The 26,550-nt window shown below is 33.9% G+C and overlaps 1 protein-coding gene across 1 annotated transcript in view; it reads right to left on the minus strand.

Annotated features, from left to right (window-relative positions):
- LOC129743071 (protein phosphatase 1 regulatory subunit 12B-like) overlaps nt 1-26,550 on the minus strand; it is a 186,006-nt gene that overhangs the window by 72,544 nt on the left and 86,912 nt on the right. Inside the window, exons 4-8 of the mRNA XM_055735014.1 lie at nt 24,978-25,424; nt 24,783-24,908; nt 24,633-24,708; nt 24,448-24,568; nt 17,599-17,695 (exon numbers count right to left, since the gene is read on the minus strand). Of these exons, the coding sequence (XP_055590989.1) occupies nt 17,599-17,695; nt 24,448-24,568; nt 24,633-24,708; nt 24,783-24,908; nt 24,978-25,424 (867 nt within the window). The remainder of the gene's footprint in view (nt 1-17,598; nt 17,696-24,447; nt 24,569-24,632; nt 24,709-24,782; nt 24,909-24,977; nt 25,425-26,550) is intronic.

Here is a 26,550-nt window from a genome sequence, read left to right on the forward strand (position 1 = left end):
GCTTAAAGAAGTCGAAATCGAAAAAAACTCTGAAAACGAATACAAAAAAAACCGGCTGTTCCGGAAAAGTTCCTTAGAAGCAAAATTGTTCTTGCTGACTTTTTCCTTCTTCATTTCTTGTTTTGGTTTGCTAAACCGAATGATGAGGCCGCTGCTGTGGGAAGTGTTTTGAATAAAATTTTCTTTTGGAGGAGTTATTCTACTTCTGGTCCTGGTGGGATCTCTCTTCCGCCCCCGGAAAAGGGAACAACGATTTGCCAGACCACTTGCTTGCGACCCCCCAAAAAATATCCATCGGGGAATAATCTTGTTTTCGGGAGATGAACTTAAAGAATTCTTGCTTATCTTAGAAGAAAAATTTAAGAATAATGTTAACATCTCTGGAAAACCATATGAGGCAGGATTAATGTTTTAGCATTTGAAATGCAGTTTGAGATATGATTTCTTCAACAGAATTTTTAATAATCATTGAATTTTGCGACGAATGTATTCTCAAAAAGTATTACGGAAAGACTGAGGTTTTTTAATTTTATTGAAAAAAATAATCGAATGTTGTGATTTAAAAAACGTTTTGTCCTTGTTCCACTACGAGCAGTTAGTTGGTCTATGTCCCCTGTTTAATACATGCTAGGTCAAGGAAGATCACTTCTATATATTTAGATAGAGTCCCTATCTTGAGATTTAGCATTTTCCCAATCTGATATAACCGCTCTTATGAAGCTGTTCACCTTTTTAGGACCAATTGAAAAAATTCCGAGGGATCTAATATACCACAGCCGATTATTTTAATCCATTTCGATATATAGATAAGACATTCGCAAAGAAGATGCTCTGACAATTCTTTCTCCATACTGCAGAAAAGACACTACTCGTCAGAGTTGATCCTACCAATTTTATTCATGTGATATCAGCATTCACAGTGACCTGTAACGAGCCCTGTAAACATTTTTAGGTCTTTCTTAGATAAGCTGAGAGCTTTTTCTGATTTTTTAAATACTTGGTTGGATAAATCTTTTAGCCTGTTGCCCTACAACAGAGTGTTTCCAATGGTTTGCAGTTATACCTTTTTCTTTATTTTTCATTTCTATTTTAAAATAGCATTTGGAAATACTGCAAAATGGTTCTGGTCCCTCAAACGGAATAGAAGACCCTTCTCTGGCTGTCAGCTTTTTCATTGCCCTCTATACTGCAATGCCCAGGAACCCAGTACAGATTAACTGAATTTTTTGAGTTAGTTTTTCCAGGCAATTGATGCATTCCCACACTAATTTTGAAGAGCATGTGTAGGACCTGAGTGATTTAAGAGCTGCTTGACTATCTCAAAAAATGCATTTGCATTTCTATATTTCCTTTTCAAACAAAAGTTCACACATTCTAATATTGCATAGATTTCGACTTGAAAAACTGTCACCAAATTACCCATAGAAATTGAAATGTTTACACCAGGACCTGTTATACCAGCCCCAGCAACATTTCCAATTTTTGAGCCATCCGTGAAGAAAGAGAGAGACCCAGAGCGTAGCGTAGGACCACCTTCGTCCCATACTCTCCTGCCTGGTTCTATCAAATTAAAAGAATGATTGAAAACCGGTTTGCTAGGTATCCAATCCTTATTTAACAAAATCATAGGATTTATCTGAAAGTGTTCTTTAATTTTCATTCTATCATTGTTCAAATTCATTTGTATTGAAGTTCCTTCGATAACTGTCGTTGCTTGTTTATTTGCTTCGAATTGAATTGAAGTGGTAACATATGTAGCATTGCTTCCAATGCCTTGGTGGGTGTGCTACGTATAGCCCCCGTTGTAGATAATAGAACGATTCGTTGCAAACGTTATCCTTATCTTTGCAAAATTCAAAAGTTATTCATCTATCAATCCAAATTCTCAATTGTTACTAGAAAATTAGTTCTTATTTAATTGGCTTAGCTTGTTTGACTACTCATATCCACCTTAGATCATTAAGTCCGAAATATCTTAATTAGTCTTCAACAATACTACTATTTTCTCATTGTTTTAATAAAAATATTAAACTATATGGTGTCAAATCATCCAATGCATTTCGAACTTCATGATCGCAATAACAGCGCCGGCCACGTCCTTGTAGTCAAAGAGGGATGAAGGAAGGATTGTTCGTAAGATACTTTTGAGGATCAACTATATATCTTTTATTCCAGTTTTCTTCAAAGGTTGTTTTGAAAAATTTTGAAACAATGATAAGTCAGTATCACCAGCTATAGAAACCGTTTATACGTCTGCGAATCTATATTCAAGTATCTCAGGAAGGGTTGTGTAAGTAAGGGAGAGGTTTGGATCAGGAGCCATTTTTGGAAAATGGTGCGATCTTCGTTTTACCTACACCTCCTATGCTCCTAGACATTTCCTAAGGAAACTCCTATTGTAACGAACCACCTTAACGAATCACCTAACTAAAATAAGACGTAATAGCCACCAACTCTAATTCATATCATATAGCGCCATCTACCTGTGAAATAAATAGGCTTGAAACGGTTCCAATATCGACCGCTTGGCTCACGGTTCCTCTCCGGTTGTGGAGCAACGGAAAAACTGTTCCTTGATCCCGGTCATTCTCATCCCCACAAGTAAAAGCGAGACAAAATAACAGATCCCTTTGTTGAATCTTCAAAATCATCTTTGTCTAAATCGTAGAATGACTCGGCCACTTTTAAAGAGATCGCTAAGTACGACAGTCCGTTTTCGAAAGTGTGATATCTCTTAGCTAGCTTAAAAGTGATATTAAGCAACCGTCTCATGTAAAATCTGGAAAATACCAATAGTCACCGCGATATTGGATATTAATAAAATATAAGGACCTTTAATGTAAGCTGACGAATTGTAAGTAGGTTGCACAAATGGTATGAAACCTGTTAAACAAAACCGCGCAAAAATATATCCGTAGGAAAAAAAAAGGTAGTGATAAAAAAAAGGCTACAGGACCGTCAGCAATACGCTAGTCGTATTGATCCGAAGAAGGTAATAATTGGATTGGTAATTTATAAGGCTTAAATAACAGTTGAACGTTGACAGATTACCCACGTCAACGTGGGTTCTTATCCGGGACTGGAAGTCTCGTCCGTCTGCCGTGGGTCGACAGAATTGACACTGTTTGCTCGGTTGCGGATTGAAGACCCCCGAGCCGGGCAGTGACAGTGCCTACCACCAAGAGCGAGAACCAGACAACAACCCGCTAGTGTACGTTTTGGCCCGATCGACTCGGTTGCGGATCGAATAACCCCGAGTCTTCCTGTACCAGTTCCTGATAAGGCATCGTGCACAAAAAGTTTGAGTCCGCATCCACCAGTGTCGGGATCGCTCGGCACTACCGATACAGGTGACTCGGTTGCGGTTTGAATACCTCCGAGTCTTCCTGTGCCAGTTCGTGACAAACAGTCGCCCAAACGGAAATCGTATCACCATCCACCCGTGTCGGAATCACTTCAACATACCAATCACCGGAACCGGAAATCACACAGGTTAGAATTAATAACAACTAATATTGTACATCAAACCAACCCGTTAGGGAATCAGCTAGGAGCTCCACACACACCCAAAAGTTGTCATAAAAAGTAATTGTTGCCATAACTAAAACACTGTTTTGGCTCTCGAAATACGCCTGGCGGGTAGGCAATCCTCTAGCGAAGTGAGCCTTTTGAATTCTTTTTTATATCACCGAATTAGAGTTACTAGAATCAGTTATTTCGTTTCGCACAACTTTTTCCTTTTGATCCAAAGTTATCCCCTGTGTCTCCCGATTGGGTTCCGTGAGTCATTAATCCGATTTTTCGAGCCAAACAAATTAGCACCCGCCTTGAGAAAGAGTCTTGGCCGGATTAAAAACACGTGTCAGCAATCTTCCTTCCAGGAAGTGGCGCCCTTAAATAAGTTGCTGGCATTAGTGGCAAGAACAGAGCCGGATTAAGCCATCGCGGGGCCCGGGGCAATTTTACTCGGGGGGCCCCTATGATTCGATTTATTTTTTTCAAATGATATCCCAGAGTTTCTTAAACATTTTAAACGTGTAAAAGAACTGGATATGAGCACAGTTTACTGTCTTCAAATAACCATGTTGTCTGCGTAGAAGATAGTTCCTGGTACCAACAAATAAAAATGGTTAATTGATTAAGTGCAAACATTGCGGAAGAATTTAGACAATTTTAAACAATGAAAGCTCTGATTTGAGCTGCAAAATGCTCAATTTTATTCTCTTTTTTTTTAAATACCCTTATCACCAACTAAAATTCTCTGGTTTAGAAAAATGATCGGATAGATATTTTAAATGATATTCATTTCATCATTGTCTGGTTTGTGATTCATCGAGAAATATTTACCTCATGACAATTGGGAAGTATCATGAAGATTTGAAACATTGAATACAAAATTCAAACAATAAACAAAACAATAAAATTCAAATTCCATAGATATACAGATATAAGAGTTTTTGGGGGACCTTTCGGAGATGAATAAGAGTCGACTGATCTCTTTGAGTGTCGGTTTATTACTCTCTAATATGTACAATGGGAAACCAGAATGGCGGTCAAGAACAAAGCGTGTTCTGTACGATAAAAGAACGATCGAGTGTCGTGTGTAGGTAGTGTGTGTGTGGTAACGATCGTTCGATCGTGTGATGTGTCGGATGATGATTGGTCGGATACATTATAGGGCAATTTGACAATTGTTGCCACAAGTTTAAGAAATCAAGACTAAAAATCAGATCAGATTAAGAACCACAACTCAGTGTCTCAAATCTGCATCATAATTTCAAACAAAGTTTTAAGAAACAAAATATGAATTAAATTTAAAAAAAAAGTGATTTGAAGTTTCAATCAGGGCCAATTTTATATCTTTGAAACACAAAAAAACGTTTTCATGAAATGTTTATGAAAATGATCAAATAAAAAAAATTGTTATCAAATTTTTATCCTAAATGTGACCAAAGTTTCATTCGATGCCCTTAAAGCCAAAGGGGTATAAGTGCAAAAATGATCGATTGAAAAAAAAAAAAATCTGATTAGAGATTAAATGCTTCAAACACAGAATCAGTTATCATTAAAAAAGTCAGATAAGGAATCCAAATTAGTTCACTACCTAAAACAAAGATCCTAAGTTCTCAAAATTCAGAAAATCCATGAAACTGGACGTCAGTAACTAGAGAAACAACACAAGACTTGAAAATCTCAATCAACAGCATCTGGAAAATATAAGAATAAGAACATATAAATATTCATGTTAAGAGTATCACTCTATGGTATTTGCATCTTAACTATGAGATAATTTTTTTAATAATTTGAGAATGATCATTTGGAAAATGATATGCTGAGTACAGGTATTTACTGAAGTAGATGATAAAATTTTGGTTAACTCAGTTGAAAATGTTTTAATACTTTTTTTTTTTATTTGGTTGGATTTTAACTTCTTCAAGTCATTCATCCCTCGCAAATGTTTCAATACGAATTTCAAATCCAAGGCAGAAATTGGGATGGAAATTCAATAAAAAAAAACTCTGTACTGTTGACTGGTCCAATTTAAGCAATTACAGTTTTTTTTTAAGATTTCATTTGCAAAAATAGAGAAGAAAAAGTGTTTAGAATCTACAAACCCACGAAAATTTAAATAATAATGATCGAAAAGTGAATAGTTATAATAAAACCCGGTATTAACCCGGATACTGCCCGAGTAAGATTTGGAAATGCTTATCATAAAGTTTCTCTATTCTCTCTTAGCACTGTGAGTCAGTTTTGGCGAAATAAGCTACTATTTTAGTGCAGCAAGCATAACTTGAAAAGTTAACATAATAATAAACATTATTATTAAGCTAGACGTTTGTATGTAATGAAAATGAGAAGATGTTTTTCTTAATTTTTCCTGTTCTGCACAGAATACTCCGACTGATATGTTTCGATAAAAACAAAATTAAAATTTGAGGTGTTTTTGAAATTCAATACCAGAATTTTGATATTCTTAGCTCGCAAAATGCAGGAGAATTTCTTCACTGCTAACTCTAGGGGGGTCTTAACATGTTAAATGTTAAGTTGAATGTTAAAACTTTTTCCCTCGGGGGGCCCCCTGAGCCGGGGGGCCCGGGGCAATTGCCCCTTTTGCCCCCCCCTTAATCCGGCCTTGGGCAAGAAGAAAACGTTACACTATTAACAACTATGAGGCGTTATAAGTTTTTAAACTGATAAATAAATAATTTTGAACACTCAAATAATTAGAAAACAAACTGATTTTCAAAACGATTCTTGAACCAAGGAATGGGTTGTGTTAGTTAGGTAAATATCCATTTTGGTATAGTGCGATCTTTATTTATTTCTACACCTACTATTCTTCTACAGACTTCCTAAGGAAGCTCCTTCTATGTTTTGGAGGCTTTAATTAAATATTGTGATTGAACATCATTTAAAACTTTATTTTAAATTTCTAGCTTTTCCCCTTCCTGTTATCCCTGTGCAATTTAGAAAATTAGTTCTTATTTAATTCCGATAAAACTTATTGAACTCGAATTTCAGAAAAAAAAACTCTTTTATTCAAATTCTTTTAGGCGTAGATTTATTGGTTATAATAATTTTTTTTTTATTGAAGCTCTGCATTTTAAAATTTTTGGTTTTCTTAAATTAAAAAATAAGGTCTTGCGGTATTTGTAAAAGCTACTTTAGATTGTGATGAGCTGGCGAACAGTCATATGAATAGCTATCATCACATTCATGTACGTTAAAAGACTAGAGGACATGCTTTCCAGTACAGCAACGGCTACGGGAGAGCTGTTCAAAAATGTGTACGAGGCGATAGACTCAAAAAAACAAGTCGGCCTACTATTCTTAGACTTGAAGAAAGCTTTCGACACGATAAACCACAATATTCTGATCCAGAAATTGAATTTTTATGGAATACGTGGTCGGATTATTCAGCTCATCGAAAGTTTCTTAGATGAAAGAGATCAGTACGTATCGGCAAACGGTGTAAACAGTACATCGTCCTTTGAGAGTAGGTGTCCCCCAAGGGAGTAATCTAGGACCCTTGTTATTTCTCGTGTATATCAATGATCTTCCAAAACTACCCGCTGTACGGGAAACCTCGACTGTTCGCAGATGATACATCATTGTGCTATGAGGATGTTAGCCCAAATACAATTGTTCGAAAGATGGCTGATGACATGCGAATACTTCAACAGTATTTTAATGAAAACTTGCTGTCATTGAACCTCACAAAATCGAAATATATGATTTTACATTCTGCTAGAACAAATAGTCTGCCTCATGATGACCTAGTGGTAGATAACACAAAAATAGAGAAAGTCACCCATTTTCGATATCTGGGACTAATTATCGACTCCACACTCAAATGGACCAACCATATTGAAACGCTGCTGAAAGATATCAACGCCGCATGTGGTCTTCTGTGGAAAATTAAAAGTTTTGTTCCCTCGAAGCAACTGCTTTTATTGTAACATGCTTTTATCCAGTCAAAGATGCAATACCTGATGTTTATATGGGGAGCGGCATCCGAAGCCAATCTCAAAAAACTACAAATCGCCCAAAATCGCTGTCTAAAGATAGTCTTCAAACGACCAAGGTTGTATCCCACGATACAGTTGTACAGAGAAGCCGATAAATCGATCCTACCGATCAAAGGTATGAGAGAACAGCAGGCATTGACAATCATCCACAACCATCTGAACAATCCTCAGGCCCACCACAATGAATCGAATAACCGACCAAACCATACATATGGACTTAGAAACGAAACAACGTTTAGAACGAAACGTCCAACGATCGAGTTAGCCAAAAATGCATTCATCTATTATGGAATTACTCGTTATAATTCACTTCCACCGCACATCAAATCGGAAAAAACAAAAGTCAAGTTCAAAAATCTCTTGAACAATCACTTATGCGAAAATTGAAACATATTTCAATTAAAACTCCGCAACTGTCAGCATTGAGATGATCAATTTTATTCCAAATTATGACAGCTGACCTTGTAGGGGAACATGCCCTATCATGCGCCATCTAAGCGAATCGCCGATTTTCTATGTATTCCACGTACAAATTGTGTTAAAAATGGGTGTATTCATTGAAGAAAAGTGTTTTCTACAAATGCCTATGATTTTTTATTACTCAAATTGCTACAGTTGCATCAAAAACTTGATTTTTAAAAACTATATTCAAAGCCACAGAACAAAACTGTGTTGCAAATACGTGCCGCTGTGTACTGGGTTGCCAGGTGCCCAGATTTGTCTGTAAAACCAAGACTTTTGACCCTTCGTCCAGGGGCATTTTAAGGAAAAATTCATACTTGCCATGGCCAATCACAGCATTGAAAACAAATTGGTAATATTTTGCAGACTTAAAATGTTTCAGATTCTTCAAAACAAGGGTGGCGCGTATTAGCCACATGGGGCGTTATGTGAACTTTTCCACTACTCCCTTCAAAGAGATGATTCTCACTGGGAGTGCAATCCGTCCAGTTTATCCTCTTCATTCTTTATATCCTTCACCAAAATCAACCCCCCATACCAATGCACCTTAGTCAACCACCAAGCCCATACACGATTGTTGCCATAACTCTAATACGCTGAAAACATCTTATTACTCTAATTTCCGCCAACCACCGCCAACCACCGCACAGTGGTCCAAAATGCGAAAAACGTGATCGTTGCTTATAACTTTTTTAGGTCACATTTTAGCATATCGGTGTCTTCAGAGAAGTTTGTCAGTAAAATTAGTTCTATAATAAAAAACTATTATTTTTCTGATTAATCCCCCTACAAGTGAGATAAAATTTCTAACTTCTCTGTTATAGGTTTTAGCTCTTTGATGTCTTTTACAAACTTGTTAAAAGTCAAATTTTCTACAACTTCGTCTCAGATGTCAAGTTTCTAAAATAATTATTATCCGAGATATCGGCCAAATAAGAAACTTAACCTCTAAAAATCAGTTTTTTAATAATAACTTTTTTCGGTAAATTTTAAGTTTAATAGAATGTTCCACAAAGTTGTTTGTCTTACTAAAATACACCACTTTGTTGAACATTTCAAGTTTGTAAAATGTGATACTGCAGAGCTATGTTAAAAAGATTACCGAAAATAGGGCTTTTTCACGCCTTATTTTACAAACACCGGGCAACATCGGGCAGCCCGCTTTAGATGCAAAATAAAGTCGAAGATTTCGTCTACAAGATGCAGGTACAATCGTCAGTATCCACCTGTATCCAAGCGAGATACATCAATTTTACTTTTCCATGTTTGCATTAAAAACAACGATTTCTATGAAAGCACATGCAGCGCATTCTACTAACTAGGTACGTGTGTTTTCTTCTAGCTTTTCCCTGCGCGATGTCAGAAGCAAAGGTTTGGATGCGCATTTGTATTATTAGCATCTCCAGCTTATAGAGGATCTATTTCAATTGAACACACAATAACCTGTACTAATAATACAAATGCGCATCCAAACCTTTGCTTCTGACATCGCGCAGGGAAAAGCTAGAAGAAAACACACGTACCTAGTTAGTAGAATGCGCTGCATGTGCTAAAATTTTGATAGTTTAATTTGCTTGTGATTCAATTTTAAAATCCGTAAAATTCTAAAATAGTTTGATGTTTTCGACGTCATCCAGCTATACCTATAAACGTTTGATAATACTATGTTAACTGTGACTATTTTTATAATATACTAGCTGATCCCATACGAACTCCGTTTCGCTTTCAACTTGGAATATGTCATAAACAGTTTGTCTGAAAGTCGATAGCCAAATATTTTCCAGATGCATTTCCGAATTAATTGTAAAGTTATAATTGCAAAAATATTTGACGAACACCTCTTCTGTCGTCTGCTACTTCATTTGAAATCAGGAATTGATTGCTCGTGCCAATCTTTGATATCTGAAGTCGATTGTCCGTCTCTGAAAACTACCGTGTGCAAATTTTCATCCCAATCCGATGTATAATAACGACGATATTTCAAAAATATTGTAAGGTTAATATGGACGACCCCATTGCCGGTCCCTTACGCTGAATTCAATACCTGAAATCGATTTATTGTACCTCAAAACTCTCGTGTACCAATTTTCATATAAATCCGATGTATAATAAAGACAATATCGCAAAAACAGTGAATAGTTAATATGGACGACCCCTTAGGCCGATCCCTGACTTTAATTTGGATAAGTGAATTCAATTGTTTGTCCCAAATAACTCCATGTGCCAATTTTCAACCCAATCCGATGTATAAAAACGGCAAGATGACTAAGATATTGAAAACTTAATATAGACGACCCCTTTAGCCAGCCCTTTTTTTAAATTTGATACCTCAATTTTTTACAAACATAATTTCTTAGGAAGCTTGAATTGATTTGGCCTAATATTTTTATCTTCAAAAGATTAAACTGCTTTTTTATCTTTTCCATCCGTTATCTAATGAAAATATCTTTTGAATATTATTCCACTTTTCAATATGGATGAATTTGTTGAGCATGTTGGAAACTCACTTTGCATGTTTTCAATTGCATGTGTGTATTTTTTTCGCTTTTTAATTTCGCACTGTTTTATTATTAGTTTACCTTAAATGTTGGAAGTTCTACTAATAGTTTTTTGAAGTTATCGAAAACACCATTTTTATATTATGAAAAAGGTTTCCTTTGAGTTCTGTTTATTTTTATGGGCACACACATCCCATTCATAGATGGTAGAATCGGCCACATTGGTCATCAATGGTAACTCAATAGCTAGAAATTGGTCAGTGAAATTGAATTGTATAAAACTCAAAACCTCAAGTTTTATTATCTTATCAATTTATCTAATCCCCCATCAAAATTCCAATTGAAGCGTTAAAATCGCAGCCTTGAACTTATAACTCTAAATCTAAAAAAAAATCTTTCTGTATGAGGAATTCCAAAAATATAAAAAATGGTTGACCCTCAAAGCCCCCCAGCGGCGGTAAAGAGTACTTTGAAAGCCACTACTATTCTAGTCAATATATTTCTAACAGGCTAGTTGTATTTTTCAATCAAAATGTAGGCTTTTAATTGTATCCAAATATCTCGTACCGGTAGCATGTGCTTTGAACAGTAGAAGGTACAAAAAACACCCGCCAAAATTTTCACTTTCAAATTTTTAATGCTTAGCAAGCTTCGATTTCCTATCCAGTACATGTGAGCTCTGGATGGTCGTTTCTAATAGCCTGCCCTTGGTGATGGTGAAAATAATCCCGCCAACGAAATGAACGGAAACGAAAGTCGGTTCAGAAAATGGGTGCCATGACTTTTGGTTCGTGGGAATAAAACCGTTGTTGTATGGACGACCCTCTTCAAAAGGGGTCATCCGAAAATCTAAAAACATTTTTCATCATTCCTGGTCCTAATGAGCACCCATGCCAAATTTCAGCTCTCTAGCTCTTAAGGCAGCTGAGCCTATTGAAGACAAACATACAAACGAACAAACAAACGGAAATTACTTTTTATATATATAGATTTTTAAATATAGTTGCAATAGTACATAGATTGAAATGAAATAAAACTAGTTCAACTGTTTTCATGAATTATTAATAATAAAGGACAGAATAAGAGACCGTAAACGCAAAAAAAAAAACAAATTACACAATAATGTTACAATGAACTGGTTATCATGTTTGATTATGAAAAAAAACAATTAATTGTTTTTTTTTTTGTCAATTTGAAATGTTTGAAAACGACGACATACCGCTGGGAAATATATCAATAATATATCGGCGCACGATTTGTGGACTGTTATTTTTCTGCTGGAAAGCTGAAATGGAATATTAAATTGCAAAAAAAAAATGAAAACCTTATATACCTCATGTGCCAGTCATGCTTGAACGTAAATTGCAGCACTCAACATGTTAGCTTTACTAAAACTTGGCACCATGTAAGTATAAAAAAACTTTCATACGATTTTTGAAATGATGATTCTGTATTGAATTCGATCTAGGTATACTTAACTTAAAATTGCCACTTACACCCTGATCCTGAGAACCTCATTTAACATCAAGAATAAATTATTAAAGGTATGACATAATATAATCATTTTTGTTCAATGAACAAAGCTGATAGTGAAATAAAAATTAAAAAAGTAGAACTCTTCAGCTGAAAAATAATTAATAATTAATACATTGTTGAATGAAACCAAATAAGCGGAAGCTTATGATAAAGTATAAGTTATATCCTATAGCTACATGTTGAAATAACTTCGTCCTTCCAAGGCAATATATTACTTTGAATAAAGATGGATTAAATTAAAAAAAAAAATGTATTTATAAAGGTAATGCCAAAAAGCTAAACGGCGAATCTGAAATACATTTCCAAAATTTTTGTTGAAAGATTCACTATGATAACATTTATTTAGATAACATAAAAACGATTGATACGATTTGGGGTACATACATCGCTTTTCTGTTGAACAGCTGAAATAAACTATCATATTATTAAAAAGAAAAAAAAACTAATTTGATTCTGCTAACCATTTGCCCATTATGCTTCAGCAGGGTTGAACGTAAGCCGCCGCACTCAACGTGTGTTTAAACAAAACAAAAAAATTATATTACCCTGAAAGTCTCTAAGAAAAGATTAAAATCGTTTCATCACCTGAAAATGAATTCTTTAACATAAACTTACAAATTTAATATATGTATTAAAATTTATGTATATGCTGCAGTTGGGATCCGAGGGTTCAGTGTTCAATTGTCCTTTTGCACTCTTTGAGCTATAAAAATAAGAGTTTTTATTAATGTCAATTTAATTTTTCTAATTCACACTGATACTGAAATCAAAAATAAATATATGTCGATTGCTAAAATATTACTGAAAAAAAGATTTGTAAACGGGATGATAAATTTGCCATATAATGCTGTTGTAAATATAATCGGTGGTCTGAGATAATCAAAACAAAACCGTAATAATCGATGTTGGTTTATAACAATCGAAGTGTTCAAATACCTAGTTGTTGTGGGTAAAAAAACGGATAAATACATTTAATTCAACAGAAATGGTTGGGATAAAAAACCATTATCTGAAATAAAATCGTATTAACAATTACATTATTAAAGATTAAATAATCTGTTTAAACTATTGAAAACTCCTTCTCGATGATATCAGGTAACAAATTTAGAATGAAATTTTAATGCAAATTATTTAGCAGTAAGATGATTATTTGACTAATTTGCAATTTACTTGTGAAATGATATAGAAGCTGAAAACAACAAGGAAATGATATTGATTATGAAATTAAGAGAATTTAAAACAAAACAATATTTGCATGCATTGCTTTAATTTTGGCAATGATTTTGACAGATTTTCGCTTATATTATTCTCCAAAATTAAACTATATCAACCTAAAAATTAATTGTTTAAAATTATTTAATGAAAACAATATATATTTATCCGATAAATACCAATAATCTGAAATAAATACTAAACAATACGATTTCGGACTTGATTATTAATGTAAAAGAAGTATTTTAGAAATGAAATTTGAATATTTTAAAAAGGAACAAACACAATGACGTGATAATCGGAAAGCTCACAATAAGTGTATTTAGTTTAATCGTAGAGTAAAAGGAATTAATGAAATTGAATGTAGAGCAATATGTAAATATGTGCAATGACTTTAACATTTTGATTTCACTTTTAATTAATTATGATGTTTCAGTTTGGGATCTGATAAGGTTTTTAAAGATCATCTAACAAGTTGTATTTTAAATCAAGATCTTAAAAAGAATTGAAATTTGCAATTTTGATTCATAAGAAAATTAAAAATAAAACGCCGATAAAATCTTAAATTTAGAACTAGAATAAATCTAGAATATAAGAATTTGATTAAGTTACAGATTTTAATTTAATGCTCCGATCCAAACTTTCAATAACTCTTTAATATTCGACACTATTACTATAATATTCGAACTCGAACAGTCTGCTAATATGGTTTTGTTATTTCAATGATAATTGAGATTTTTGGTTTTTGAATAAAAAGTTGTCAATCCCTGGTACAGTACATATTAGCCGAATAGCGCATCATTAGTGCCAAAACGAATCACCCACCACCCACAATGTTATTCGAGTATCTCTAGATGTTCCTAAACCCTTCCTGACAGCTTGATAGACCCGCAACCCGCCGCTTGACCGGAACCTTATACACATCAAAGTGCGCGATGTTATTACATCCATTTCTATCAAACCCTTTAACACACGAATCTAAAATACAATCTTCCTATGTCTATTAGCTTTGTGTCGTTGAAAATTCCGATACACCATCTACCTAATCCGTATAGAGCTCCAGAGAACTTGTAATCAGACCACGAAATAATTAGGTATAATAGAGATTAGAGTGAATTCAAGTAAGAGAAATTTGTACTTATCTTTTTTCTGGTTCTTCCCATCTTTCTCACATCTGGAAACTAACAACTGTACCCCCATAAATCACATGCTACTCCAAAAATGAAAATCCCCGTAGATGAAAATATCGGTATAAGATTCTATGCCGGATCGGCATTAACAAGCTTTCTAATAATTGGCATTGTCCTCTCTGCGCAAACGCATTGCAAATATCAGAAAGAAAGCAAATAAAATATACCCCATATCCTATCACAAGACATGACAGGGTGGAAACAATCAGTCAGCATAATGTCGAATGATTTACCGAGAGTTGTGTGTGTATGTAAATTGGCATTAGAAACAAAACATTCTTTGTTTCCAACCGACGGCAAAAAAATCAGCAGCCAAGATGAGCTGTGCGTGTGAACTGGCCGGAAATAGAAAACTATGGACTAAGGACTATGACACTATGACAATAAACTTTCGTTTGCTAACCGACTGAGATGGTGTACTGGGTAAGATACGGGACTGGCAAGGCGAGATGTGGCAGTGAGTTCGATTCTCACTATATTGTTTTTTCATGAAGTTTGAGTTTTGAAATCTGGTCTGTTTGAACCACATTAAAATTGTAAGTGCAAGAATAATTTGCTGATTGTGGTTTTGTTCATTATCAAGAAAATGATTTCATTTTTGCATTTCAATTTTGATTTTTTTTATTTATATGGTTTCTGATTTTGAATTCCTTCAAAAGAGTTCTTAGGGTAAGATAGCATTGAATTTATTATCTTGGTCGAAGTTTTAAATTTAAAGTTTTGATTAAGTTTGAGTGTCTTATCTTGCTTCTAATAAAAAAAAAAAGTTGAAAAATACTTAAGTTGTTGAATGAAAGTTGAATTATCGAATTCTGCCCCCCATCCATGGAATTTTTTTCCAAAGGAAATTAATATCTTGATCTTAAAAGTTGTTTAAAAATAATTGTTTACAAGCAAGTCAGAAATTTGGCGGAATTTAAGTTTAAATCTCCGTAAGCTTGAAACATTTCATTTTAGAACAACATTAGACGTTCACCAATTAAAACAAATTTTTAAATGTAAATTTCGATTCCTCATTTTTCACAATTTCCTTGGCAGTATAACATGAAGTTATTATGTTGAAGTGAACTTTATAAGCCTTTTATTCAGCTTTTATTTTTCAGCTTCAAAAGTGAACTTTATAAGCCTTTTATTTTGACACCTGGAAGAATTTAATGTTATTAAAGAAGGTTGTATCTTTCACTTCGAGCACACTCTTGAAATATTATATTCTTATTTTTAAGAAATTAAATCAACCATCGACTAATGATTAAAAATAAAGTTCAAAACGGTTTTTTTCCTTATTGAAAATTCACATTGCGATTGAATATTTTTGTTCTAATTCAAAATACTACAGCAGAATTTTTCAATCAACACTTTAGTATAAAAAAGGAAGAAAAAAATTGTAAATTAAGAAGAATAATAATAAAAAAAACAATTAATATCATTTGATTTATGAATTGATGATTATGAATCGATTTAAAACTTTCATTGTGTGTTGTTTTGAAAATTTTGATTTAATTTACCTATCAAATTTATTGTTTTTTGAGTAAGTGTGGTAATCATGAGTAAGAAAATGGTGTTAGAAATCCTTTTCCCTATTTATTGTGTATTTTTGGTATTGTTGTTATTTTAAGCTAAATTTGTATTTCGAAAATTTTTGTTTCCAATTAAAATTGTAATGTGTTTATTTAGTTGTCTTCAATCACTTAAAAATGCCGAAGAAAGAATTCCATTTATGTGCCTCTGTTTTGTAAAATAAACTGTGAATCACAGGAATTTGAAAGGGCAAAGTACGAATGATATACAGGGTTCACCCAAGTAAATCTGAAAATGCATTTGAAACATCTGCGCTTGTTTTTGTTTTTACAATCGCTTGCTCATGCGGAACATTTCTCAAATGAGAATTGGATTTCGTAAATCCGTTGAATATGGACAATTAGTGAAGAACTCCAAATTCATGTATAGGATTTGTATCAGAAGCGAATACAGAAGCTGCTACTGAAAGCAAAGATTTATTCAAAATAATTTTCTCTTGACCATAAGCAGAAATGTGGAATTCGGCCATCAGCACAACATGAGGCTATTTAGGCTGATGGGGTAAAAGAACATTTCGACAGCAGGGAGGCATTTTCACTTCTGCCATCAAGTTCTTCATTCGATTTTCTTCGTAATTTTTTGGAGGAGAGATAAAAGTCTAAAAAATCAAATACTATTTTTTGGTTTTTGGAAAAATTTTTGGACGAATTTTGTTTTTCTAAAAATAGGATAGCACTCAGGTCGCACTTTTACCCAACCATACTCTATGTCTGTTATTGTTAGAAGTACAACACACACAAAGCATCTTTCTTGGCTACAGTTGTTTATTTACACGACTTTTCATAATCATTCCAATTATATATTGTCGATTCCAGATTGTTCTCTGCTAGATGAACCGATCCTTGATTTGACTTCATATTGTATCCTTTCACTTTTCGCTCGGAATCGATAAAAGTCAAGCTCTTTTCGAGTGTTTGGGATGGGCGGTCCTCCCAAATGGTAACCCTTCTGTTCGGTTTGTTGCAGGGAGAAAGGTAGCTTCATAAACTTTCTCTCGACAAGTGACCGAGATGGGAAAAACATTTTTCCCATCCACCCCCAAATTTAGGTTGGACGAGTGTGTCGCTTCTCCCAGCTCGGAATCGACAGATAACAGCTTCCGACGAGATCAACTTTTGCACAAATTTTAATAATTCAATGTGTGAGTTCGACTGCTCCTCGGGGGTGATGAAGAGTAACTTTGAGATGTTTCCGAGAGCTGACATCTTGATGATTCCGAGTGAACATTGTTGGATGCTGGAGTTTTTGAATTGTATTTTAATTTGAGAGCAATACTTCCAATCGACAAATTTTAATTAAAATTTCCCGATGGCCAACTTTAGTTGGAATCAGACCAAGCTGCACCAGTTACCGAGCTTAATTATGGTCCAATTAGGAAATTGTATCCAAATTTTCAACCGATTCTGTTGGGGAAAGTTTCCGAAGCCAAATTCTTTCAACTATACTTTTCCTAGAGACGCTGAAAGCCCTTGAAGCCCCTTGAAGCTGATGGGAAGAGTTTTCCCACGCTTTTGCCTTTTTCGTCGTAGTAAACGGAAGCTGCCAGGCTCCCGGATCGCAAAGTTTCTTACTGATACTGATGGTACTCACCTCTTGAGCTTGTAATCGAAACCGAGCTTCCTCGACGGCGTCCTTCTTGGTGGTGAGTCCTTTGTCCCGCAGCGAAGTCCGCCGAACCGATTGTGCCCTGCGGGATGAGAAAAATGTTTTGATTAAAACTTCTTCAGCTTCAACAGAGTGTTTTTGTGCGTTCGATTCATGAGGGGAAGCGGTGTTCTGGGAACGGAACCAGAAAAAGACCTGCTGCTTTCTAGGAGAATGTTCAAATCGTTTACTGTACACCTTATTATTGTCGTTCGTTTAAAATTTGAATCTTAAAGATTCAATTTTCTAGAAGAATTTGAAAAAAATTACGGTTACCCAAGCAAGCATTAACACAAATTTTACTGTACGATAAGATGGTTCTAGATAGCGATTCAAAAATTAAATTAATTATCTTCTAGTGAAATTCTATTTTGATAATTAACAATTTTATTTGCCTTGGATCCATAATGTTCAAAATTTATTGGAAGAATAAAATCACACAATCTTAATACGTTGTATTCGGTGCAAGTTTGTTATTTTGACTATGAAAATGAATAATGAAGGTAAATAAAAAGTTGAATGAGATGAACTTTTTTTTCTCTCAGTTGAAAAACGCATTTGACTCGTTCCAGCGTGAAATTGAAAAAAACATTTTTGGGTACATAAATATATTGTATGTAAGTTTTACAGGTCTTATCGCACATTGAAAAAAATTGTACCATCTATGGTCAAAATAAATTCTCTACAATTTTAAATCAAAAGTATTTTCATAGAATAAATAGTTAACAAAATATAAGCAAAAAGAATCGTGACGCCACAATGCGCCTCTTTCTTCACTTTTGAGTTTTTTTTACAACACCGCATTTTTCTGCTCTTCTATTCGAACAAATTTTATGAAAATTTCAGGAAAGTATCGATTCATTACAACCAACAAATCGCTGTTTTTGATTTTCTCAAATTTTGATTTAAATTTATTTTAGAGCGATTCAGTTTCGTGACGTCACAACGCACCATTTTTTTAAAGCAGGGTTTTGCAAAGCGTTGTGACGTTACGAAATTTTATGGTCAGCTACATGAAATAAATCAAAGTATAACCTTAAAATTAATGCTTAATTTACTGAAATTGTTTAAAAATTTAATAAATAATGTGATTTGGTGATGAAATCGATCTATTTATTCCCAAAAAATAAGGAGAATTAAAACTCAAAAGCCCATATAAGCAGATAAGGTTTGCAACACTGCTCACATCAATTTTATTCGAAGTTTTTTTGTGCGATCATGTGAATATTGTTTAGAAAAAAATAATACTAGGAAATATTTATTCGTAAAAGCGTTGAAATGTGTTTCTGAATCTTTTTAATCCTTAATTGCAAAGGAAAGGAAAAATAAATGACAATCACAGATAACTACCTGCTCTATGATTCACAAATATTCTTTCACTAAGTCGATGAGGATTTCATTTGTTTGATAGTTTGTTTATTCTCGAATCAAGTGTTTTAATGCGCGATTTTATATGTTTTTTTAAATGTTTAGAAACAACCAAGTTAATGCAAAACAAAAATTTGTTTCTTAAAAAACTTGATAATAGAATTCGTTTATTGAAGTGCATTGTTATGTTTAACTTGTGTTGAAGAAATACTATAATAGTGACAGTGTTGAAGTAAAAGGTCTTGAACGTTTTCGAAAAAAAGTAAATAAACTTTCGTGACCGATTTTCAATCTAAAAATTGCGTTAAATTCCACTCAAAAAGTTTGAAGAGACCTCCAATTTTCGACAATATATGAAATTTCAGTAAATCATAAATTGAAAAACAGTAGAATTTTCGTGACGTCACAACACTTAAAAATAGATGCCTTTGTCAACGATTCTAGAGCGTAAACTTGCAGTGACTATTATTTATCTTATACCATGCTTAAAAGATGGGTTTTCTATCATCAATTTGCAATCAATAGTTTTTTTTAACAAAGCTCGATTTTTTACAAAGTTATGTTATAAATATAGAATAATTGCAAAAATCAATTTTATTTCATAAAAAAAATTATATTTCAACGATAACATACTCAATTCTAATAAAAGATAACTGAAAATCTTTTAATGGAAAATGGCACTCAAGAAATAACCTCTCTAACGCTGTGCAATTTATTCTTGGATAATGAAAAATGAAAATCGGTTCTCCAGTTGAGGGTGCTTGGAATGGGTCAAATGTGTTTGAATGAAGAAAGTTAAGGGTTTTGTTTTAAAGAATGGCTATCGCATCGGTTTGCATGCGGGTGGCTCCAGAGATTCACGATTGAAGAAATCGACGAAGCCCCGATGAGATATAAGATGATAGACACAAGTATTCGACGTTTCTAGTCTTTTATTGGAGTTTTTCGTTCCTCTTATTATGGTTTATTATATCTTTTAATTAAGTTCTTGACATATGAATACTCCGAACTATTTTAAAACTATTCAACTCGATTGAAACATCTTTAAATTATTTGAATATCTTTATTACACTATTGTACTAAAAATTCGAAAAATAAAGTTAGAAAAAGAATTGGTTTTTGAAAAATGTATTAGTTTTGAATCAATGAGACACTGTCATTATTTAGAATATTTAGATATAGATATTTAGAAATTGTCCAACGGAAAATTTTGAATCAAAGATTTGTTTATTACTAATAAAGTTTCATTTTGCCTAGTGTATCATTTTATTAATCTTTTTTAGTAGAAGAGGGAGCTGTAATAGCCACGGCGACTCAACTGTTTGCTTTTATTATAATTTGGGAGAAGAAAGTGCAGGGGCGGTCCTAGAGTTGGCTCTTTTGGTGATTTTTCAAATTTTCCAAAATCAGTCAATAAGAAAATCGTAAATATCTGGCGGGAAATCGTTTATTTTGAGAAACAGAGTGGTACATGAAGGGGGGTTCAGTGAATCTAAGATGTTCACTGCGAAAAAGTGTTGATAAAAGGATAATTTTCGTAATTTTTACATTTGACAGTTTACAAATTATAACTTTAAGAATTCTTCTATGAATTTTCCGATATACATGCCATTTCACAAACGAAAATTAAACACACATTTTCGTAGAAGAAAATGAAAAAAAAATCTTCAAGTTATCCACAATATTTTTACTATGAATATTTATATCAGGGTAAGACCCTCACCAAAATTTTAATTATTTTCATTCTGCAACGATTCCAAAAAAAAATATATTTAAGAGAAGTGTTTGTTAATAATTGCTATGAATTGAAAACTGAATATTTAATTTCATTACTTTGCTGAAGTATTTTGCTGAATCGTTGTTCGAAACTATTGAATTATAATTAATTCTTGTTCAAATTCTTCAATTTTCAAAAATATAAATTCAATTCTAAAATAAGATCACGAAAATCATATCCGTAGGTATAAAGCTTTCGGAACTTCACGTTTATTTGTTTTTTCTTGAATTTCAAGCTCTAGTACTAGATTTTTATTTTGTTGGAACTGAATCATATTGAACATATTGCATAAAGAGTTAATTTCTGAAAGTTAATAGTTTTCAATATATCAGTAAAAATCATAATCAATTTCCAAACCAAACTTTCAGATTCAGAGTGGATTTTTTAACCTAAATTATTTAGCTGGATTTTCTACTCAAAATTTTAAATATTATTGTGTAGGTGAGCTAAAACAGTATCGGCAGTATACTTGGTGAGAATCCTGAAATCCAGCCTTGTTATTCAAAATTAGAAAAATGTCTTCCGAATATGTTCAACTTGAGGGAAAAATTAAAACATAGGCAATTTCTGAACTCGATTTCAGCTTTTATCCATCACCTCTAGTTTCAGAAGTAGTATTTTTAGTATTTTTCGAAAATTGAAAAGATATCAATAGAGATGTACCGAATAGTGCGAACAGCCGAATACCGACTATTGGCACTTATCAAGTATTCGATGAAACGAAAATTCTGAACATGAAAAATCGTAAATTAGCTTATAATGTGTTAAAAAGTACCGTCTGCATCACCGAATATTCTGCAAAAAATACCATTGTGAGTAATATTTAAAAGTGATGATAGAATGGATGAAAATACATTTCACTTTTTGCATAGAAAACAAACAATGCGTGAATAACTGCACTCACATACATACGCAGGTAACGCGAGCCCCTTACAGCTTTGGAGCAAAAGTACTAATCATAGCAGGTGAAAAACACAAGTTTTTCGTGCTTTGTATAGAATTTGATAACTGATATCAAGTTACAACCAATAATCTAAGTTTCACATTTTTAATGTAATTTTTTATTTTCCATGAAATCCACATTATTGAAATTTATTTATATAATTTTAATCATATTTTTGTCTCAGAACAACTTTATTGTAACCATATCTAGCTTAATTTACTTAATTTTGAAAGTTTTAAATTTTGATTTTTGTTTTTTTTATGAAAACTATTGATCATTATTAAAATTGTTTAATTGTGATAACGGCTCAAAATGTATGAAGGCCTTCGAGCCAAATAAGTATAAGTGCATAAAAGTAATGAAAGACGTAAAATAAGCCTTGGAAAGAAAAATAAATGATTAATTGAAAAAAAAAACTCATTTCGAGACAACACATTTTTAACTTGATGTGTTAAGCCATTTTCCATATATTCATTAATATTTTTTTTCTTTATCAAACGTAAAAGTATGTAAATTAAAACTATAAATATCTTAAAAATTACCAAATATAGTTTGAATTATAACATATCGTTTTATATCAGTAATTAAAAATCGATCATTCTAGATACGTCCAGGCACATACAATCAAAGCTCTTTTTTTCAAAAACGATCCAAAATAAGAAATTAATTAAAAAAATCATCTTTTTAATTTGAATTATCTAGACAGTTTCGATCTTAATTCAGAAAAAAATATGGGCTTTTGAGAATCTCAAGTTGAGATGCATTCTGTAATAATCGGAGCTTGCAATGAAAAATAAACCATGACACACTACTACATAGTATTAGATGTAGGCAATAAAAATCGAATCTGTCCAGGTGGACAGATTCGGGGGAGAAAGGAGCAAAAATCTCATTTTTCTGTCCACGTGATATCTGAACGACCTCAAAGGCAATTTAATATTTAAAGGCTCAAGTCTTTTTCACTTCTAAAAAGGATCGAGATATGTTGATCCATCAAACATGGAGCCAAACCGGTCTGCAATAACTCGTAAGATAATAAAGTTATGGTCGAAACAAGTCTGCAACTATTTGATGAACGTTATCAAAAAAAGATCAAACTGTAGATAGAGTTTTAAAGAAGTTAGTCCGATAAAAAACATTTTCAATAAATATCCAAAAAGCGAAAAAAACTCATAAGCATTAAAGATAACTTATCAGATTAGCGATACGTTGTTTAATGATAGAGATACGCACGAAATTAAATTGCATGTTTCGCATGACCCCAAACTTTTTGCCGATACACCAAACTGAGGGGTGAGTCCAAACTTTTGATCGATAGCTAAAGTAGCTTTTTTGTCTGATTAAAGCACTACATATTCAAATTTTTAGCACAAAATTAAAAAAAAAACACTTATGAAAAAAGATTCTAATGCAACTCGAATTTTTAAATTCGGTCCAACCAACCCTGATCTGATCGGGTTGAAATATAAAGTGCGGGTTAAAATATAAATTTTTTGAAATATATTTTTTTTGGAAATTTTCCAATTTTAATTCAAGTTTAAGTCACATTCAGTTAACATATACATTTTGCCAAAAACATACGACAAAGGTTTTGATCATCGACTTTACAATGAGATCAAAAGAAATGCAATATAGGTATCATAAGATGACTGAGATATGATCAAACAAATTTTCTTGTTTTAGAGGGGGTGATTCCGAACTTATGGCCGTTAGCGTATATGGTCAGCAAATTCTATTTCAACGCTGTAAATACCTCAACAAAAGTTATTTGGTGAAATTCATTCCAGGGAATTGCAAGTTACACCTGTGTTAGTTAGGCGGACCGACTTTTTTTTCAATTTTAAGCTATTAAGTGATTAATAAACCCCCACGGAGTGGAAAAAAAATCCGAAAAATCGAAATCCAAAATGCAAAATTTCGACAGCATTGTGTTTTCTGTGAAAAGTAGTTCCAATTGAATGAATTTCAATTAATAAGTTTTCTAGTGTCGTAAAAACAATTTTGATATTTATATTTTATTGTATTGTACATTTGTTTTTTCATATTATCATTGGATTCTATCACTTTATCTACATACATAATTCCTAATCTAGAAATCACCAATTCTAAGTCGTACTTTATCTTTAAGGAAGACTTTTTGAGACCACTAGAACTAGAACAGATTGTTTTTCCTTTAAACAAATTATAGCAGACATTAGGGCGTGGAGTTTTGTTTTTATAGTTTCACTAGTTACAGGTTTTTTAGTGAATTGCTTCTGTGGCTTAATGGAAATTCTATAAGAAAATATATGGCTTTTCATTTCGAACAAATCCTTAAAATGTTAGCTCCTACCAAAGCTCACAATGGTTTTTTAAAAAAACAACCACAAACATGTACGTTCGATGTCCCACTGAACTTTCTGCGAGTGGCTCCAGAGACTCGAAATGATATAACTAATACGATGCAAAGTACAATTTTTTTTCTCAATTGTATACATAATCTTTTTTTATACATGATCATTTCGGTCTATGTCATCTGATTTGAGCCATTATATTCCACATTGTGTGGAATCCACAAAAATCGAATTGTTTCGAGAATATTGTAGGTACACAAAATTGGATCCAAATCACTTTTAAAAAGGTTTTAAAACAAAGCAAACGATAGTAAACTGCGGAGACGATCAAGTGGAACACTTTTGAGGAAACAACAAACTTCCATTGAACATACCTGGTGTTGTTGCTCTGGGACCGCCGCACCCGTTTCCGCTGCGCCTCGGCCAGCCGTTTACTTTCCTGCTCCGTTTTGAGCTGTTCTATCCGTTCCCGAATCTCCGGATCTTCGCAAATATCTGTAATGAAAATCAACAGTATAGTTCATAAGATCACTCAGTTAAAATAATAAAAGTGTGTTACCGGAAGGCGTTTCGTCATTCTTATTTTTGGCATTCAAATCGGCGCCACTTTGCGCTAGCATCTCTAATACTTCCAGCTGGAAAAGATTTTAAAAAGTTGAATAATTAGCACACTAGAGGTTGAATCGAGTTGTGAAAAAGTTGGACTCACATGACCCCAACAGGCAGCAGCATGTACCGGTGTCCAAAGGTCGTGGTCAACCGCATCCGTCGATACATGCTGCTCTAATAGGAACTCAACCACTCGAGTGTAGCCGTTGGCGGACGCTATGTGTAGCTGGAAAGAAAATAGTAAAATCGACCATAAATATTGTTGAAATTACCATAAATTATACTGTCAACTAACCGGTGTCGCCCCCTGGCTGTCAGGTACTTCCATGTCTGCCCCTTGGACGGCAATGTCCTGCAGATCCAGCAGCATCTGCGTCTCGGTTGCCGCCCGCGTCTCATCGATCAGCTCCTGCGTGACGCCCCGCTTTGACATCTCGGCTTCGATGTAGTCCAGGGCTTCCTCGTCGTCGCAGATGTCGTAGGGCATATTGCCGTCCGCATTGACCGACAGTAGATTGGCCCCTCGGCCGATCAAAATTTTGACCAGATTCAAATGGCCACAGGTGGCTGCCGCATGTAGCGGAGTCCATCGTTCACTATCCTGGGCATTCACGTTGGCTCCGTAATCTAGCAGCAGATTCAGCATCTCGGCGTTGTCATCGATACAGCACTGATGAAGTGCCGTCAGTCCGTCCATGTTGGTGGCATCTGGAGTGACACCCTTCTGAAGAAGTTTGGCCACCTGGAAGAGAAGAAAAACGGATAGGTTTTTTTTTTACTGAAGTTTAAACTTACAAACATAAGAGTTTTTCATAATTCAAAAATAGAGAAATCACTTTTTGAGGTCTGTAGGCTTAAGGAAGCTTACGAACATACATTTCTCTGTAATTAAAATTCTATTTCAGCTCAGTCAAACCTTTATCAAGGAAAAGATTACAAATTTATCAAATGGTTTCTCCATTGTCCAGATGGGAAAATTTATAGGTGTTCATAAACAACCCTTATCATCGATCTTCTTCTTAAAACGGACCAAACCACCCATGAAAAAAACACCTTTTTTGGCTTAGTGTCAAACACACTAACTAATCTAGTCTAATCAACGTGTGGCGTGTGCCTTTCACACGATTCACCAGGATATTGCCACCCCGGGGCTAATTCTTCGTTTATTGAGAGTGTACCCTTCGGAAGAAAGAAAGTCCGAGAAAGCCTAGAATTAACGTCTTTAGGACGTGCCAAACTTCTTTCCCTCCACCAGTGGTATTCAGGTCAGCCAAACTCCGGATCCGCACACACTCGATTCGATTGTTGTTAGGCGGACAGGTGTGTCTCCTACACATACAATTTGTGAAAGGTAAACACAATAGTTCACCCCGGTCACGTATTGCGTGTCCGTTTCCGGAAGTTGGCTCGAGCCATGTCCTGCACCCATATAAATACCAAAACCTTCCAAGAAGCGGATGCTTCTTCTTGGGCTAACCAAACTGTCCCTCCTTCCCAATGACTTGGAATACAATTTGCTCGATTGTTGATAAATCTGATTTGTGTGTTGTGGTGGACATCGTCTCGGGCATGTTCCGGACTGTTTTGGACAGTGTTTCCAATATGTATTTATTTAGAATTTGTTGATAATTAAATATATATTTTTTCGGTTGCAGTTTTTTTATAGTCATATTTTTAGCTTCACGTTGATAATATCATAGAAATCAACATTTCGCAGGCCTTTTTTCACTAGATATTTTTTTCCTCAGAACATTCATTTTAATTATGCGAAAAAAAATTAACTCATTTCCTGTGTAGTTATTGTCTCTTAACTTCCTTTTTCCCCCAAACTGTGTGCAGCTGTCCCATTCCTGAGAACCGATTTCTAG

The sequence above is a fragment of the Uranotaenia lowii genome, chromosome 2 (genome assembly GCF_029784155.1).
Source record: "Uranotaenia lowii strain MFRU-FL chromosome 2, ASM2978415v1, whole genome shotgun sequence".
Taxonomy (NCBI): domain Eukaryota; kingdom Metazoa; phylum Arthropoda; class Insecta; order Diptera; family Culicidae; genus Uranotaenia; species Uranotaenia lowii.